At 42.6% G+C, this 20,642-nt stretch overlaps 1 protein-coding gene across 1 annotated transcript in view; it reads right to left on the bottom strand.

The window, feature by feature from the left end:
• The window catches only part of LOC133440587 (neuroendocrine convertase 1-like), a 228,783-nt gene that overhangs the window by 11,461 nt on the left and 196,680 nt on the right, over window positions 1-20,642 (bottom strand). Inside the window, exons 14-16 of the mRNA XM_061717903.1 lie at window positions 10,276-10,386; window positions 9,402-9,495; window positions 5,614-5,799 (exon numbers count right to left, since the gene is read on the bottom strand). Coding sequence (XP_061573887.1) covers window positions 5,614-5,799; window positions 9,402-9,495; window positions 10,276-10,386 — 391 coding nt within the window. The remainder of the gene's footprint in view (window positions 1-5,613; window positions 5,800-9,401; window positions 9,496-10,275; window positions 10,387-20,642) is intronic.

Raw genomic sequence — 20,642 nt, 5'->3', positions numbered from 1 at the left:
GTGTTTGGGGGTGAAAATAACTGTTTGTTTGAATGTGCGAGTGATTCTGTTTTCCACTTTAAGCTTTGACAGCAGAGCTGCAGAACCTGAGACTGTATATGGGAGTTTTGCTGCTGCTGCAGAAAAACAGCCGAGATCTCCACCACGTCCAATTACAGCATGGCGGTCGTTACCGAAATAACAGAACCGCATGTGACAATGAGTACTGACATCTGTGTTCAGTGAGAAGCAGAAGAACCAACAGTCGTTTCACGCTGAAGAAGTACCATCAGAATTTCCTCCTCCATCGCTGAAAGGAGACGGCTGTGTCTGGGTTTGTAAACTGGCACAATGTTAGAGTTTTTATTTTTGTTTTGTTGTTTTTTGGAATTACAATTAAGTATATCTGTAGCTTTGACTCAAAGATTTGAATTCCCAGCCCATATTCCTACTTGCTTGTTTGGATTTGAATTAGGGGATAAAGGTTTATAGCAGAACTACACACTTAATGTCTTGAATATTACAAGTAATGGACATGAGGTCTGCAATTTGTATCGATGTGTGCGAGCCATCGGATGTGTAAGAACAAAATTTAATTAAGGTGAATGTTCATCACTTATTTTTTCCTCTAATGGTAAAACAATATGTTACTGTCATTATGGAGAGTAAATTTAATTACCTCTGCTATTTTTTGTCTTGAATTTTTTGCCTTTTTAGGTGATTAATTGTATCTATTACGCAGTCTAGAAAATTCAGTAATTACACAGCCATCTCTTCGGCTGGTGCTAATGTCTTCAAACGTGAAATTTAAATGCTTAAGACATCCAAGATGTGTTCTCTCTCCTGCCAGTCAAAAATGTCCATTTTCATTTGTCAGTGTCTCTTTTCTCAGGACACCAGAGGCCTCCAGGAGATCATTTAGTCGGGGTATCATCTTCCTGCAGAAGACTAAAGTATTGATTATTTTTACAAAGACACAAACACTGCCATATCCGTCAACTCCAGGTGGCAAACGCCAGCTAATAACGTTGTGTTCCTACTGGCTGTGTGCAGCAATTAAACTGCATAATTAATACATTATCTCCAGGTTATTATTTTATTAGTTAGTCACTGAGTGTGTTGGGGAGAAAAGAGGAGAGTGACTCCTGCAGAAGCTCCAGCAATGATGGTGAATGTATGATCTGTCACTCACCGGCAGCAAGGATGTTTGTTTGTGCGTGGGTGTATTGTGTGTGTGTGTGTGTGTGTGTGTGTGTGTGTGTGTGTGTGTGTGTGTGTGTGTGTGTGTGTGTGTGTGTGTCCGCAGTGCTGCAGGCTAAACAGTGCCATTATCTTCCTGCAGCACCACTAGTCAGTTTGAGTCTCAAAGTCCTCTGGGAATCAGAGACGTTACTGCTCATAGACTGCTGCCATCCTGCTACACACACACACAAACACACACACGAACACACACACACACACACTCTCCCTCTGGGCATGTTAGTATGGAGCCGAGTGAGAAGGAAGGGGGACTAATATATGTGTGTTTATAATTTTGGTGTGGCTGTCTGTGTTTGTTTGAATACAGGAAGGAGTTTCCATGAAAGCAGAGCTCAGTAATGACACCCCTCCATCTTCTTCTTTGAAAACCCATTGTGTTGTGCAGCAGAAGAAACGTAAAATGCTGCCAATCACACAGTTACCAATTAGAGGAGTCGGCAGTGCATTACACATGCACCCCCAAAAAACAAAAAAACTGTTTGTTCACCTACAATACAAAGAGACTGTATCTTTCTTCTGTATTTCTGGACAGATATGAGGAGGCAGTTAGCTTTTGTCATATTTGCACAGGTTTTAAAAACACTCATTCCTCTTTTTAAATAATAATAATAAAACAGATAATATAAACGCAGATCAAAAAGGCACATTTCATCTACAATCAGATATCACCTCTTCTCCAGGGTGTATCCTGCCTTTTGGCTGATGACTGATGGGATAGACTCTTACCTCTTCCAGAGTAGAATAAAGCTGGAAAAGTCTCTGGAAACTTAACAAATGAATGTGATTTATAAGATCTTAAGGATATGGATATCTACCGTGGCGGCTAGCAAGATCAGTTACGGAACCTGTTTGAGTCCCAAACACAACCTCACCAAAACTGGTGTTTGACCCCCCCCTTACATGATGAACTGCTGCACACTACAGGATGAAGGCTTATCCTCAATGACTGCATTTACATGCACTTAATAACCCTTTTAAAACCTGAATATTGGCAATAACCCGAATTTGCACGGCCATGTAAACACCAATAACCCCTTTGAATAACCCAAATTTGCTCATATTCCGGTTTTTAAAAACCCCAATATGACCCCTGGGTTACTCTTTTTAAAACCCGAATATTCGGTCATGTAAACGCCTAACCGGATATCCCCATCAAACGGAACATGAATGTGTTTTCTGCACATGCTCTGTTCACAAGGAATCCTGGTCTTTTGAGTCCAGGAAGTTCTTATAAACACGGAGAAACACAAGACCCGGAGGAGACTAATCACTTCATAAATGTAATGAAGGATATGAACATTTCTGCATTTGTAGACGGTAGAAAGTACCGGGATAGCCAGATTTAAAAGAAGGTGAGCGAAAAGTTGCACGAAGCAGCATTTGTTTTGAATTTGGATACAGGAAGAAGAAGCGGAAATGACGGTAATTGCGTCATCACGTTCTCCGCGCGTCGCTGGTTTGATCCAGATATCCTAAATGATTAATTACCATGTGAACAGGGATAACCCTGTTTGCTCACGCATGTAAACGGAATATTCCGAATGTTTCAGTAACCGGAATATTAGTAATAACCCGAATTTTGACTGCATGTAAACGTAGTCATTGATTGTCACGGATCATAATACTTGTATATTTGTGTCCTCCATATGCTCCCACATGTTTGTTCATTCATCATTCCTTTGGTTATGAAACAGTAAAAGCGCTGAGCAGTGCCAGAGAGCAAACACATACATGAAGTGTGACAAAGCGAGATTCCAGCACTTCTTCCCCGTCTCCTTCACAGCGCTGGAAGGTCAGCCGAGCTCTATCCCTCTCCCCTTCAGCGCAGCTTCAGCACCACGGCGCTCTCTGACAGGCGTCTGCACGACAAGCCAACGTAGGCGAACACAGACACGCCCTCCTCCACACATCCACAATGTGTGACACTTGAGTTATAAAATATAGATCCAGCTGATAGACCAGTAAAGACCCGGAACAAAGTTTCCATTTGATAGTTTACCCTTCGCCCCCTTCAATCTCTCTTCTGCATCAGCGTGTTTACCCTCTGCGTCCCTCTGCGTGTCGTTGTGACTTCAACTGCCACTGCCACTTGCCTGTGACAGCCAGCAAAATACAAAACAAACTGCACCTATATGACACTGAACAAGTCCATGGAATGTTATTTCCTCATCGGTAGCTGAAAGCTTTCATTTCTGTGATCCAGGAGCTGGGTGGTGCGTACTGATCACTGATGGGAGTTCATCTGTGGGCATGTTTTTGGGTAAGCGCAGGTCATAACTGTTGCCGATGCACCGCAGCGCATCAGATGCCAGCTTTAATTTGTTTGCGGGCATTGCGGTGTCTTGTCTCGGCCCTCCAGTAATGAGCAGAGGCGCGTTATTTTGGCTCGGCCTAACGGTGACTCCTCCCGGTCCCCGCGACACACTGAGCTCTGGTAATTGGTCACAGAGGGCACGATAAATCTGCACGAGGACATGCGAGAAACACAATGACAGAAAGGCAGACGTGGAGAGAAAGTGATGTGCGTGGTTGTGTGTGTGTGTGTGTGTGTGTGTGTGTGTGTGTGTGTGTGTGTGGTTGTGTGTGTGCGGGGTTGCATGGGCGTGAGAGCTCGTAGGGGAAGGCGACAGAGGACAGGGGGCGGCTGTCTTTCATCTTCACAGCTTTTTCACTAGAAACATGCAACTGTTTACAAGGAGCAATATGCATTTGCACATGCACAAACACACATACCTACACATTGACCCCCCCCCCCCCCACCTCCCCCGCCGCTTCCACCCACACATATACAGTAAATGACCTCGGCGTGTTACTGTCTGTGAGTATGGATTCTAATCAGACGCCGGCAGCATTGTGACTGTCAAACCCGGCCAAGGTTATTTAACCTTCCCGTCTTAATTTCCCTTCTATTTTAGCTCCTTCCTCCGTATCAAACATCAGCACATCTATGACAGCAAGAGAAGAAAAAAAAAGAAAAAAAAAGAGGAAAAGAAGGGTGCGGGGAGGAAAATGAAGATTGCCATGCTTGGCTGAAGCTCGGAGATGAAAGTGGAGGATGATTCACTATGCTATTGCAAAATGAACTGAACCAAGCTGAGCTGAGCTGTGCTGGGCTATTTTTAAACTTCTATATGCCACAGCAACTGGAAGAGGACAATGTGAAGCGGAGCAAATCATTTCTATATCATGGGGAAAGGTAGGTGGGATAGGGTCCCTTTAGAGAGAACATTAGTACACAAGCCCAGCCGGAGAGACTTTTGCCACTTTTTGTAACCCTAGTGAGCCGTCAGCTGACACGGTGACAAAAAGTCAAAGTCAAGTCAAAGGCATTAAAAAAGAAGCAAAACAACGGTGCGGAACAGAATATTTTTAGTGTATTCTCCTCCTTTTTGTATAAACTACAGAGCGCATAACACTGCATTATAGAATGTTGACAATGAGGAGCGAGGCAGTGCTGGGGTAGATTCAAAATCATGTTTTCATATTCATGTGTGAAGGTGATTCAGCACCATGTCACAAGTCATTCAACATGTGACACATGTAGGCCTGTGTTGAAAAAATCGATTTCCCAATTCTAAATCGATTCTCATATTAATTCCTAAAAATCGATTCATATGTCTAAAGATCGATTTTTTATTTTTTTTTTGGGGGGGACGACTTTTTTTTTTTAATTTTCTTTTATTTATTTATGTATTATTTTTTTTCATCATTACATTACAACTTATGGTTATTTTTTTGTTTATCCCCAAAAAAGGAATATTTTGTTGGACACGAGAATAACTGGTGCCATGTTTTTGCCTTTGCATATGTTTAAAGGTATGAAAACATTAAAGTGTTCAGTTATAATTGCATAAATTGTCTATATTTCATTACTTTATACACATGTTTATATACATGTCTTGGGGTTACATTTGCAAAAAATGCTAAAAACCAAATTCCCAAAAATTAAAAACCAAAATAGACCGAAAATGGAAAAAATAAAAACGGAATGTGGGAAAAATTAAAACCGATTTCCTCCGTCTGTTTCCTCCCTGGATCTGTTTGATAATTCTGACCCACACGATGTTTCTGAAAGCAGTTTTATCAGCATTCTTGGAGCTGATTGGTCCTTACAGCATCATTATCTGCCAATACTTGCTGTTGAATCTCAATATAATACTAGTATTCATATTCTGCATAATTACAGTCATATAATTCATGCAACAGCTCACAAAACAGTTTTAAAAACACTAACCCAAATCAATATCGGAATCAAATCGAAACAAATCTTGATAATCGATTCTGAATCTTAAGAATCGGAATCGATTCGATTCTCGATCCCCAGCCCTAGACACATGTGGTAGCGTGAGTGAGGACGGCAGCTCTTGCTCTGACCTGCAGGGTCCAGCGGCCCCGCGGCGGCTCCCCCCAGCTGTGCAGCGTCATCAGGGTCCAGTTCTGCAGGCCGGCCTTGGAGGAGTCGTTGGGACGCGGATCCAAGAGCAGGGACAGCGTTCCACCTGGAGACCTGAGGCTTACGGAGAGGTCACCGCGACACACGGCGTTGACGCTCACTATCACCTGGAGAGAGACAGGTGGACAAGAGACACAAGGATAATCAAGAAAGAGAGGCGGGAACAAATCGCTTCTGAAAGAGAAAAACTGGCGACAAAAAGGAGCAAAAATATGTTTCTTTCACTCATAGCGCACATTTTCTCATCTTGACAGTACCGTAACATTTAAAACTGCTTTATTTAGTTATTATCCTTTATTTATTTTATTTCATTTAGCTGTGGAGATTAAAATCTCTTTTTTAAGAGAGACCTGGCCAAGAAGGCAGCATTTAGTTAAAACAAAATCAGGCAAAAACGAAAAGCAGCAAACGATCAACACTGACAGAATAAATCAATTAAAACAGTTACATCCATCGAGGCATGCATGGAACTGAACAAAACAATGTCCCAAAAAAGACATTATGCTCCTGCAGAATAATAATAATTACTGAAGGAAAAAAATACTTGCTAAATAACTTAAAAGTAAATACAATATTAGAAAAGCAAATGAAAATCTGTTGAAAAAAACAGTTAAAAAGTTGAAGGTCTAGCAGAATGTCATGCTCAAAAAACTAAGTCTCTAGAGATGTGTTTGAAGTCTGGCAAAAAGAAAGAAAGAGCCAATTGCATCATGCACAAGGGGACAAATGTGGACTCTAATCATTTGTAGTAAAATGTCCAAGGTTAATATCATGTGCTGGTAATAAGCTCAACAGTCCGTCTTCTTTGACTCCCGCTGTTCTGTCCACAGTCTCATTCTGCATGGATGCCCGGTAGTTCATGTAGAGAGTCTGCAGCCATGTTTCTCTAAAACGCACAAAACTTTTTATAAAATCAAGTCCAACTCTAAAGGACCACATGCCTTTGGAGTGGGTTTGTAGGTTTCATTCGTGGGTCCGTATCATCTTTAATACAGGGAAGTGTTCATTTAGTAAATGATGGGAATATTTAGAGTAAAACAGATAATGACGTAGAGAATAGTTTATGTCATAATATCTGGTTTTAAAAGAGAGTTAGTGAGAGCCAAGCCAGCAGCTATATTGATTGATTGATTGATTGATTGATTGATTGAACTTTTTATTTACGTGTCATGCACATGAAGTGCCCAGCCCGAGTGGACAAGACACCAAAAAAGAAAAAGGAACATAAAGCAAATGAAAGGCAGACAACAGACCCTGTACCCAGTGCTTTAAGTGGGAAAAAATAAGTGCCGGTACTCTCCCCCTCCAGTCATACAAATATGGGACTATGTAAATTTGTGTATATATATATATATATATATATATTAAACTCTCCCACTCTGTTAAAAACCTCCTGTGTTTACCTTCATATTTCCGTTTGGCCGTGCATTTTGTCCCTCCAAGTTATTTCCGTCACCACGAGCGCGCCTGTATAGCTCAACGGGATGAGCAGGCGACTTGCGTACAGCGAACGCGGGTTCGATTCCAGTCGCGGCATAATTTGCACCCACTTCCTACGAGTCTGTCTTTCACTGCACCTATCAAATAAAGTTGCAAGAGCCGCATGACACCAGCCAAAGAGCCGCATGCGGCTTGCGAGCCGCGGGTTGGCCAAGCGCGCCTTAACGTCTGTACGGCAAGCTTTGAGCATCAAAACACCTTAATCAACAAATCCAACCTGTAGACTTTGGGGAGATCGGGGGGAGTTACTGACTGATGGGGAATCTGGGAAGAACAGTACCGGTACGTGCCGCACACAGTAAATAATTTCCGGTACGCTGATGGGTACAATTTAGAACTGCTCCGTACCGGCCCACTTAAAGCACTGCCTGTACCAATTAAACATATAAACAATCCTGACGCTTTATCCAGGCTTCAGAAACAAAATGAGCCAACTTAAAAACATGAAGTTAAACAACCCGTCCATTCTATCATCGTCAGAGTACCAGAACATTTCTGGGTTTTTAACAGACATTTCAGTAAATAATGGAGTTCTCAGTTCATCATACAGAGGGCAACATAACAGAAAATGTGATTCACTTTCCACTATAACTATAGCTATAACCGACCCTCTTGTTAGTCTTAATACCAACCTCATAATGTCCTTTCTGCATATTTAAAGATGTGGCTCCTACATCAATCTTTTCATCTAAATCTCTGCATGCACGCTAACATAAAGGCAGGAAGTCTGCAAACATCAGAACCGGTGAGACCGACGTGCAACGCGTGACACATGCAAGAACAAACAGCTTCATCTCTTCCTGATGAAGTCAACTGAAGTAATTATGGAAATGCAGCAAGGCGGTGCTAGCGTGTGCTGTGCGCCTTAAGTTTAAATCCCAAACCCCGTTGGTCTCGTCTGTGATACTGTACGTGCCAGGCAGATGGTCACGGCCATCATCACTCCAGCGACCCAAAGATGCGCGTAAAGAAAAGCAGGTCTGGAAAACAAGAGAAAGAAAAGACACTGGCAAAAACAGCTGAGGGGTCTATTAGGGAAATGAATTAGATAAGCTCATAACCCCCCTCCCCCCCGCCATTACCAGCAGCAAAGTAAACACCCTCCCTGTCCCTGTTCATCACAAGCAGCACATCTGGTGTGACAATGGCACATCGCAGAGAACGCCGCCAAGCTGCAAAAAGACTGACAGCCTGCTCTTGTTTACGGCATGTTACCACAGCAACACGTCCATCAATCACACCTCGCAGCGATGGCCTGACCCACGCTTTCTGCCAGGGAGCAGAGCTGCAAAGATGAGGCCTTTTCAGTTTACATGCTGACACACTCCCTCTCTCTTTCGCTCTCTCTCGCTCGCTCGCTGCCATTTCACAAGTACACAAACTCACAAACACAGATAATTTGCACAAACGCGCACGCCTGCTGTCAGAGTCAAACAGGAACACATTCAGATGTATGTGGCTGAACTCAAGAAAATCCAAATTTGCCATTTTCAGCAAATGACACAGCCAACACATTTCACATCACAGTGGGATCCTTTTTTATCTTTTCTATTCTCGTATAAAGCGCATGACAGAGAAACTCAAAAACAATTTGTATGACATCTTGAAGCTTTCTGGGTTTCTGGCAGACGTTTTTTCTTTTTTTTTTAAAGCAAATCTGCTTGATTTCTATGTTTACAAGAGAAACAGAAACATGGAAAGTCTCTAATAGGAGATCTACAATAACATCACAAGGAACATATCAGTGTGTATGATGGCTATAAATAGAGTTTTGTACATCTCTGTGTATAAGAGGAATAGTTGAACATGTTGGAAAATAAACTAATTCAATTTCTTGCTGAGGGTTGGGGGGAAAAAAGACACTGATACCAATCTGATCTCCTCTACCATCAAATCATGCTCACAGGAGCAACGGCAGGTTGGCTTATCTGAGCTTAGAGGCCAGATGAAGAGGAAAACAGACACAAAACTAACTCCATCCAAAGCGAGCAAAAATCCATCTGCTCACTCCTTTAAAGTTCAGCGTATCACCTTTTATACCATATTTGTCTAATCTGAAAAAGAGAAGCCGGAAGCCTCCACGTTTACCTAAACTTGCTCTGGAGCCAAGCAGCTCCACTGAGAAGTGATATCAAGGATTACAACTAAATAAATTGACTACAGTATTAGCAGACGCATTACATCTTTGTTATTTTATTCTGTGTCTTACCTGCACATGCTCTAGAGTGCTGATCTCGTTGGGACTCCCTCTGCAGCCGTCTGATTGGATGTTTATGCTGACTCCGCCCCCAGGAGGGAAGATTCTAGACAACAAAAAACCTTGCTTCTGTTAAATGTCAACTTTAACCGAGTGTGTGTAGTTATTCATTTGCAGAGGTGTCAAGTAACAAAGTTACAAATACTTTGTTACCTTACTTAAGTAGAAATTTTGGTTATCTATACTTCACTGGAGTAATTATTTTTCAGACGACTTTTTACTTTTAATCGTTACATTTTCACGCAATTATCTGTCTTTTTACTCCTTACATTTTAAAAACAGCCTCGTTACTCTATTTCATTTCAGCCTTTAAAAAAAAACTATCCAGTTAATTTGCTCCATCCGGATAGAGTGAATGTGGTTGTGGTTGTTTCAGATGTTCTTGTCCAGTTTTGTTCTTACATCCGTTCCCTCAGATTCCTGCAACTAAACTTGGATGTACATTCCAATAAAGGTTAGGATAAATGATAACATGCCTCTGAAGTTTGACTTTTTGCACTATTACAATACTTATAGGCAACTAGTCATCATATCTCCTGCTCTCTGAAACACATGTTAATGCTCAATAGTACACATATATGCTTCTTTAATATATTTACATTATACTAAGATGCATTCATTTTCAATGGCTTTTGTCCTTAATGGCTTTTTTCCCCCTTACATTACTTTTACTTTTATACTTTAAGTAGTTTTGAAACCAGTACTTTTATACTTTTACTTGAGTAAAAAACTTGAGTTGATACTTCAACTATTTTTAAACTCTAGTATCTATACTTCTACCTGAGTAATGAATGTGAATACTTTTGACACCTCTGTTCATTTGTACCTTTCTTGGCGAAGGTTGGCCTCTTGAGTGCACTTCCTTTGTGGAGCAACACTGTGGAAGAGTGCGGCCTGCTGCACGATCCGCCCGGCATCCAATAACCCAAAGCCGTACCTGCAATAAGCAGGGAAGGTGCACGCTATCATGTGTGTTTGAGTCAATGATTAACAGATGATCTTTAATCTCCAAACACGGTGAACAGGAGCAGAACGAGCTCTAACTGCAGGTAAGGAGGGTCGTCCTCTGACACCATCGCCTGCAGCCGAGGCTGCTGCTTGTGCTGCTGCTTGTGCTGCCTGGAACTGTTCAACGATCAGTTCAAATGACTGTAATCGGGCCTCGTCATTCATTCTTTACCTGTTACCTGTTACCTATCCACTTCGGGCCTTGTGGCACATAAGGCCTCAACAGAGCTCCTCCACTTCTGACGGTCGGCTCCTGCAGTCCTCACTTCCAGCCATGATTTCCATCCTCCTTCCCTTTTCTCCTTCTCCACGGTACGTCTCCAGGTGGTCTTTGGTCTTCCCTGTCTTCTCTTCCCTTCTGGTGCCCAAGTCATTGCTATGTTGCAGTCGTTGTTGTGGTCCTGCCAATCATCTTCCATCTTCGCAACTTCCCCTCATTGCTGAGTGGTCTCATATCAGCTCTTTCCAGCAGTCGTATATTACTGATGTGATCCTGCCAACTTATTCGGAGTATTCTTCGTAGGCATCTATTATGAAATACGTCGACAGCCTTGTTGTCTTCTTTGTTCATTTTCCAGGTCTCACATCCGTATAGTAATACCGGTACTACTAGTGCAGGGGTCGGCAACCCAAAATGTTGAAAGAGCCATATTGGACCAAAAACACAAAAAACAAATATGTCTGGAGCCGCAAAAAATGAAAAGTCTTGTATAAGCCTAAGAATGAAGGCAACACATGCTGCATGTATCTATATTAGTTATAACTGGGAGGAAATTTTTCTTTTTTTATTATGCACTTCGAGAAAAAAGTCGAAATGTCAAGAAAAAAGTCGAAATTTCGAGAAAAAAGTCGAAATGTTGAGAAAAAAGTCAAAATGTCGAGATTAAAAAGGAAAGGCAAAAGGAAGAAAAAAGGAGAAAAAAAGGAAAAAAAGGAAAAAGAAAAAAAAGAGAAAAAAGAAAAAAGAGGAAAAAAGGAAAAAAAGGGAAAACATTTTTGAAAAAGCTCCAGGAGCCACTAGGGCGGCGCTAAAGAGCCGCATGCGGCTCTAGAGCCGCGGGTTGCCGACCCCTGTACTAGTGTCTTGTACAACTTCAGCTTTGTTCTTCTGGTGATGCTGTTAGAGCTCCAGGTCTTCCCAAGTCTGACAAATGCTCCTCTCGCTTTCAACAGTCTATTCTTTAGGTCCTTCATACCACCTCCCTCTTTACAAACTGTGGCTCCTAAATAGGTGAACTGATCTTCTTCCTCGATGTCTTGCCCATTGATTTGGATTTTCTCCTGATTTCTTGCGTGAATCCTCATAGTTTTAGTTTTTTGTGTATTGATCCTGAGTCCTACTCGCTTGGCCTCTTCGTTCATCTGTGTTGTTTTACTCTGCATATGTCGTTTTGTGGAGGAGAGCAATGCTACATTCATTCTGCCATTCATTTTTTACCGCCTCAGTTTTGATGCTGGACACACGGCGTCCGACCTTTAAGCAGCTCCGCTGGCTGGTGACCGCTGACCATCACACCCTTGTTTCCTCTACGGCTGAAAATCCCTTCTGAATCCTCCGCTTTCATCTCTCCCCGTCGCCCCATCATTTTCACAAAGCATCTTTGTATTCAGTGCTCCTGTCCTCTCTAAAATCTCCTCCAGTCTCCTTCATCAAGCCTAAATCTTTGATCCAGAACTCAGCGATAGTGGAATCACAGTCTTCACAAGTCTCTCCCCCTGGTTTTCCTTTTAAATCTTTCATTTTCACCCACATTCTGCTTCCCTTTTGTTAAAATGGCAGTTTTCAGACTGGTTAACAAGTGCCGAACCAGTGCCCGTTCCCCCTCCCTGTAGGAAATTCAAATGGGGGTAACAAACAGCTATTTTCTGCCACCATTACCATGCAGACCTTACGCCGTTAATCTGCAATAAGTGAAATTCATTATCATGATGAGGGGATCTCTGGGAGCAGCGAAGAGAAGACAGAGACAGGGGAAAGATGAGCCCTGATCAATAACTCGATCTGTTGCCTGCATGGGGCTCTGTCTCCTCCGTCTAGGACTGTCAGTACACGGAGAGAGGAGATGCAGGAGCTGCAGCCTACACCACCGCCGTCCTAGCAGCACACTGTGCAATCAATGGACACAATCTAATCAGCCACCAGCGCTAGCAATGACTTTTAGCGAGTGAGGTCCAACGTAATAGCATTATGCAGGCGGGTGTCTGGGGTTGAAGTATGGGCCAGGAGTTCAAGGACATCCAAGGTTTTGTGAAGGCATTAGGAGCTAAAGTACAACACAAAATACAACAGGTGTACCTTGAGGGAGGACACATTACTCTACTAGTGATGTGTGTGCAGCAAGACTAACTGAATAAAACCAGCTCATGTGCTCCCAGGACACAGTTAAAGACAAGTGTTGCTTCAATCTATTCTCTTGTAAGAATGAATAAAGCGTGAGCTGATGAAAAACAGTCTTTCATAACCAAGTCAGGGGTTCGTGGCTGAGAGAAGTCATTACCTCAGTCATCATATCATCATCGCCACAAAAACAGGAGCAAACAGAGTATTTGAAGCTTTGCATGTAGAGTCCATCAGAAGTTTGAACAAGCCGATCCATTCATGAATGGTTTCACGTGTCCACACTCGTGCACTTACAGTGGGGCAAAAAAGTATTCAGTCAGACACAAGTTGTGCAAGTTCTCCCACTTAAAGGAGCTTGAGGCTGGATTTATGAAAAAAAATTGTATACGTTTTAATTTTTCTAGTAATAATGTCAGATGAAGCGTTCCAAACCAAAAAGAGTGAGCCCTTTAGTATATCTGTCCGTTGCCTTGAACAGGCTGTGTGCTGCAAAATGTGCTGCAATTCCGGGCCGGAATTTCCCGCGCTGTCCTGCGGATGTGACGTCACATGACGCTGCATGTGCGTTCTCCCCGTTCTCCCGTGCCGGCTTCACTGTTGGCTGCAGTACCCCCAACGGCCATCGTGGTGAAGGGTGGCGCTAGAGAGTCTCATTTCTTAAAAGGAGCCTCATGCTCCTTTAAAAAGATGAGATATACTGTACCTGTAATTTTCATCACAGGTATATCTCAATTATGAGAGACAAAATGAAAAAAAAAAAGAAATCCAGAAAATCACATTGTCTGATTTTTAAAGAATGTATTTGCAAATTAAAGTGGAAAATAAGTATTTGGTCAATAACAAAAGTTCATCTCAACACTTTGTTATATACCCTTTGTTGTCAATGACAGGTCAAAGGTTTTCTGTAAGTCTTCACAAGGTTTTCACACACTGTTGCTGTTATTTTGGTCCGTTCCTCCATGCAGATCTCCTCTAGAGCAGTGATGTTTCGGGGCTGTCGCTGGGAAACACGGACTCTCTACTCCCTCCAAAGATTTTCTATGGGGTTGAGATCTGGAGACTGGCTAAGCCACTCCAGGACCTTGAAATGTTTCTTACGAAGCCACTCCTTTGTTGCCTGGGCGATGTGTTTGGATCATTGTCATGCTGAAAGACCCAGCCACGTTTCATCTTCACTGCCCTGCTGATGGAAGGAGGTTTTCACTCAAAATCTCATGCTTCACAGTAGGTTTGGTGTTCTTTGGATGCAACTCAGCTTTCTTTCTCTTCTCCAAACATGACAAGTTGTGTTTCTACCAAAAAGTTCTATTTTGGTTTCATTTGAGCATATAACATTCTCCAAATGCAGGATCTGAGTCCCTGATCGTAGTGTATTACTGATGGTTCCTTTGTTACTTTGGTCCCAGCTCTCTGCAGGTCCTTCACTAGGTCCCTGTGTGGTTCTGGGATCTTTACTTACCGTTCTTGTGATCATTTTTACCTCACGGGGTGAGATCTTGCGTGGAGCCCCAGATGGAGGGAGATTATCAGTGTCTTGTATGTCTTCCATTTTCTAATAATTCCTCCTACAGTTGATTTCTTCACACCAAGCTGCTTACCTATTGCAGATTCAGTCTTCCCAGCCTGGTGCAGGTCTACAATTTAGTTTCTCACGTCCTTTGACAGCTCTGTGGTCTTGGCCATAGTGGAGTTTGGAGTGTGACTGTTTGACGTTGTGGACAGGTGTCTTTTATACTGATAACCAGTTAAAACAGCTGCCATTAATACAAGTAATGAGTGGAGGACAGAGGAGCCTCTTAAAGAAGAAGTTACAGGTCTGAAATCTTGCTTTTTTGTAGGTGACCAAATATTTATTTTACCCAGGAATTTACCAATTAATTCAGTAAAAATCCTACAATGTGATTTCCTGGATTCTTTCCCCCCATTCTGTCTCTCAAGTGAACCTATGATGAAAATTACAGGCCTCTCTCATCTTTTTAAGTGGGAGAACTTGCACAATTGGTGGCTGACTAAATACTTTTTTGCCCCACTGTACATGGGCGACGCTGTGCTTCGTCACACCCCACATTAACACTCATTCATCCTGCGTCAGAAAAGGCTGCTAACAAAGAAGATCACAGTGATTGTGTTCCTGCCATCTTGACCCTTTTGCTTGTTTGTCATCACTTCTTTACATGCAAAGGGAGGTCAACGTAACCTTCTTCATCCTGTTCATACATGACACGCCCAACGCCAGCACTTCCACTGAGGACACTAGACTCACCTTGGAAACTCTTAAATATGAACACACACAAACAAAACACAATACACAAAAACTGCCCAAAAACAAATGTAAGTTAGACCGTCTACAAAGTCGCATATATTTCATGTAATGTGAGTCTAATTAGTATTTGTTAGATTATGTGAAGAGTAAGCAAAAAAGTGTTGGCATTCTGTTAAAAAAATATTGTCATTTCGTTATAAAATGCCTTTAGAAACATTTAAATGTGAAGATTTAGTCACAGAGTTTGAATTTCAGTGTCAGATCATTTTCTTTGACCACAGAAATGCCAATAATAGCAATAGATCCTCCCCAGATAGTTCACAGCGTGAAGGAAACCGATACCTGACATCTCTTATGGCAAGCCGTTGGTGATCGGTGCTTGCCATCTTGGTCCCTTTTAGTGATTAAATATACTCTCCCCGCCCTGTAGCCCTCAGCGAGAGCAGCGCACCTATTAAATCCAGCCGCTCCTGCTGATCGATCAGGCTTGCCCCAGCTCCACAGTCATAAACCCACACAGACATATATCTGATAGAGAAAGCTGCAGGAAGGAGGTTTACTCACGACAGAACATGATGAGAACGACAGATTTTATGTTCCCTGCCATGTCAATGAAACAGCACCACTGAGCTAAAGCGCTTTATGAGAAGACGTCCCAGCGTTTTTTCAGCCATGTCCCCATCAATGGCGGGGAATGAGAGAGGACCGAGCCTCACATGAAAGCCTGGGATTTCTCCCAAAAACAACGGTGATGGACGTCATAGCTGGTGTCGTCTGGATCATTGTTCAGCCGTTTAATGACGGGATATTCAAAAATGTGTCCTAGTTTACTGGGATTTGGACTCAAACCCACATGAAGTAATGCACATCAAGTAATTAGTCAGGAAACAAAGTCATCCAATTTTCAGCTTGTTCTCTCTCCACCTCCTGCGTGGTTGGAAGAAGGTTGAGCCAAGTCGACCACAGAGTGACAGCAGATCTTCTGTCCACGCAGCACGGAGCGTGTTATGCCCCCCCGACCACCCGCCTCGGATATCAAATCCGTGGCCCTCACATTTTCTCCCTCCACTTTCACTCCTCGACTGGAAATGCCCTTGCAGACTCTCACTACCTCCTCCTTGTTATCTATTAGGGTGGAGGCCACCGCCTCCACCCCCCCCCCCACCTCTCCATGGGCCTCTTTGTAACTGTTGAGGAACCCCATTCACATTTTGTTTTGTAGGCCTCCCCAGCTGATATTCACACCATCTGCCAAAAGCAGAGGAAGGTGCTCACAAACCCTGACCGGTGTTCTGCCAATATCTGCTGCTTTGCCAAAAAATGCTACCTAATGGTTTTCTACCTTTGTAGAGCTACAATTTTACTGTGTTTTACTCCCTAGCCCACTTCCTTTCCCCCAAGTGGTCCTTGTCTCTTGCCAGGCCGTCATTGTAAATAAGAATGTTCTTAATGACCTGCCTGGTTAAATAAAGGCCAATGACTGAATTAATATCAAATAAAGCGATAGAATTGTTGTTTTTTATCTTTATCTTTATCGAATTACATGATTTTATTTCATCTTTACAACTGTAAAGATGAAATTAAATCATGTAATTCACCAAGTAAGTTCAAACGAATCTTTAAAAACAATACTCTTTATGGATACAAAATGGAAATGGACACATGAACTGACAGCCAATGACCAAAGTGCCTTTGCTCAGCTGAACCACTTTTTCTTTTTCTTTTCTTTTCTGCTTTTCTTTTAGAAGTTCTGTGAAATGAAGAAATGGTAAAAACAGAACATTAGAAGGGGTAGGACTAGAAAAGTTTTTTGAAACTTCATCCTACACCCTTTCAAACAGGAAATATTTATTTACATATAGATTTGTCTCTTTAATTTGCTTTGTTTTGCTTATGGTTTTCTTTGTTTTTTTTTGTTTGTTTTTTTTTTTTTCTCGGTATAAACATTTTATGTATTCTGATTATTTTGTTTTTGTTTTAACCTGTTTGAATAAATAATTAAATGAAATGAAAATAATGTTCACAAAGTGTAATGCAATTCATGTCATGGGTAGTGTATTTTTGAAGGATCAAATACTCAACATCCCATATTATCAATTTAGCGTGGCAATCAAACTTTGAAAATCGACTGTGCGCATGCGCAGAACCACAAAGTAGCATTTCTCGGCAGGTAGCAGAAATTGGCAGAACACCGGCGCCGAAGCGAGATCTTCGCTGCATCTTTGCACTCAGCATTGAAAAACACAGCTCTAACAACCGGTGCACTGCAACCAAAACACTTTTTTTTTTTTTTTTTTGCAGCTACCCAGGGAGCTATCGGCGGCGGTCTCACCCCTTGTTTGCAGTGGTACGTCCTGCTAACCCCCCCCCCCCCCCAATAGAAGTGGCTGTAAAGAATCACTCAAGCCGCACTAAGCAGCTGCCTATGAGTTAGGTCATTTTCCCAGGAGCAACAGAGTGGGCACTGGCAGGACCTTAAAAAAAAGAAATGAAAAAGGTGGGGGTGGGAAATGCACACACACACATACTCACACATGCACACACACACACACACACACACGCACACACCATCTGTTCAGCGCCTGAAAGGGTTGGTGACACCTTCTGTGGTACCAAAAAAACTTCTAATTAAGTGGCCAGGAAGACTGCAGAAGCTCCAACACATGATTGGTGGGCTTGATGACAACACAGAAGTTCCAGGCTTGAAAGTTTTCACGCCAAGTCTCCATCACATCTGGGCAATGAATGAAAAATAAACCGAGAGTGAAAGCAACACTTGCGAACGCGACACACGGTGAATGCGGCCAAAAAAACAGGAAATAAAAGGGAAAAACATGAAACTAGATTCCGTTTTGTTTTCTCTTATTCCGCGTCCTCCTTTTGTGCTGCTTAATTGGAAGTTTATCAGGAGCATAAAAGACTGCATTAGCCCTTTGGTCAATCCCAGTGTGCCTCGTCTCGGTTATATCATAATGCACTAATTCAATTAACATTAGGATTTAAACGAAATAACAAACAGACTTAATATTCTTCTGATTTCCATCGCTCTTGAAGCCAAATCCGCATCTTGAAATGTTACTAATTAGGCTTATTAAGTAATTAAGAAGAGGTCTTAATTATATCTGCGCCACTGGGACCCGCGCGACTGTAACCATGAAATGCTGCGTGGGGTTTGCTCAGCTCGGCTACTCTGGATGTCACACCGCTTAACTCCAAATGTGTGCTTCTAAAATATTTTCTAAGGGTTGATATTACAGTTGGGAGAAAACGCTCAGCAGCACCGTCTCAAAATGTCACGGGAATTACCTAACGAAGAGTTAAAAGTTTAATGAAATATATAGCCGGGGAGGAAAATGAGGGGTTTGGCTCAGGCACGGACCGAGTCTCCAGAGAATGGGCCCCAAACGACCCTCTCAGTCTCTGAAGCCATCAGTCAAAGAAGCAGCCACCCGTCCCCGTCTTTTACACAAGGAGACTTCTCTGGAAGCAGCGATGATCTACATCCCATGACCTCACTCTAAGTGTCCAACATCGTTTGATTTGTAGCGCCAGTGTTATTCAAACACAAATTCTAAAGAAGATGAAATTGGACAGAGAGCTTTTGTTGGACGGACACCAAGGCACAGTCCTTTCAGATGTGTCTGCCCTTGTGGGGGAAGAGAGGGAGCACCAGAGGGAAAAAAACACTAAGTAAGCCCTGCATTAAACGCTTGGCAAAAGACTTCCTCCCGGTCCTGATGCCGTGCTGTTTGGACTGGTCAAAGCACAATAAGAATTCTACTAAACGCAACATTTATAAAGTCTGTTTTTGGTTGCTGAAACGTTTTCATCTCCCTCTTCACATCGACAGCTCTACGTGTCAGCTTTCTACACATAGACGACATGATACCAGTTATCCTCCTGCAGCTGTAACCTGTGCACGGGATTTCTTCGGTATCCAACGGCAACAGAAAAATGCCATCTGACAGTCCTGCCTGAACCGGAGAGAGGTTGGAGGGGAGCACGTGTTTAGTCGCGACACACCTAAGGAGGATCACGCTCTTACTTCCTGTCACTGATCCTGCCTGCAGCACTTAAAGGTTAGAATAAACATGGAGGGGTTTTAAATGCACAACACAATATACTCCAGAAAAGCCATAAACTTGAACGACACTGCAGATCCAAAAATGTCTGAACATTCAGAATCAGCACGGACTGTGACGATGGGACGATAGAAATTTGTCTGAATAACATGTGAGACTGTAAGACTTCACAACAGGAATTAGAGTTCAGGTAAAATATGGTTCAAAAGAATGTGAGATTGAAGCTTTGGTGCACTTTGTTGCACATAAAGACTTGTTATGAAGACTGTGCCATGTGTGATTTCCATGTGTGATGTGTAGCATATATTCCATTTTACACATTAACACATTTACATAGACAAAAAATAACTTATCATTATTTAGCTCAGAGGGTCCCTCTATAGGGGTGGAGGTTAAATCTTTTTTTACAACATCCACTCTCTTGTTTTTTATTCTTTCCTTCCTCTTGGGTTTGTTTTTCACCTCTGCCCCCGATCTGCCCTCTGTCCCCTCCAGCTCGGTGAGATAGCTTCATCTTACAGCCATCACTCACTAGTATTGTTGATGTGTGTCATATTGCTGTAATGGGATAAGCATGTGTTTCCAGGAGACGAGGACAGGAGTCCAAAGCTACTGTTTTTTGTTGTTTTATTACCAGGGATGGGCGATCGCAAGGGTTGGACGACCCTCCAATAGTCCTCTGACAATCAAAACTGATATTTAACATGTAAAAAAATCCTTGGTTATGGCTCTAATAATTCATTAGGTATACATTTCTGATGGGTTAGGGTTATCTGTGATTTACTAAAACAGCTTATCTAGCTGATAGAAAACTGAAAAACTGCAGAAAATAACATTTTCTGTGACAAGCTGATAAAATGTTAATAGTTACAAATATACTTTATATTCCCCAGGTTCATAATGACTCACCAAATAATTACAGTGCTGATCAGAAAAGGCATGACAACATGATGTGTAAAGAATCTTTTGATGGGGAACTATTTTAATTTTTTGGGGGGTTTTATGGACTTTATTCAGATATTTTTTTGCCTGTTTTTCATCCCTCCTGTAGCCATATTCCAACATTGCGACTTGCTTATGAATTATGCATCAGTGGGGGTTTAGAAGAGAGCAGGGTCCCAACACCCCCCTCCCATCCCTTCCACCCTTCTTGCAGCTCAGCAGGGTGCAGAGGGGTGACGTGCACGTCTGTGGGTAGGGGTTTTGGGTTGGAGGGGTGCACAGGCACCCCTCTGTTTGCCTGCTGCATCCCCCTGCCGGGAGACACGGCACCCCCTGCAGGAGGCGCAGCGCTCCGCTTCCCCTGCACCTCAGGGCGCTTACAGACGCACACACGCTGCACATGAGCCCAGTTCATCCGCTGACCCATCAATCAGAGGCTCAGACAGTCACACACAAGCACCAGAAACACGTTACACTCCTCACAGAAACACAACCGTCACGTTCCTGCAATGTTAAACTGACACAAAGTATCTTCAGAAAAAGTTTGTTGGTGTTTA

The sequence above is a fragment of the Cololabis saira genome, chromosome 3, assembly GCF_033807715.1.
Source record: "Cololabis saira isolate AMF1-May2022 chromosome 3, fColSai1.1, whole genome shotgun sequence".
Classification (NCBI taxonomy): Eukaryota; Metazoa; Chordata; class Actinopteri; order Beloniformes; family Belonidae; genus Cololabis; species Cololabis saira.
The sequence above is the reverse complement of the archived record's forward strand: the minus strand, read 5'-3'. Positions and strand labels throughout refer to the sequence as shown.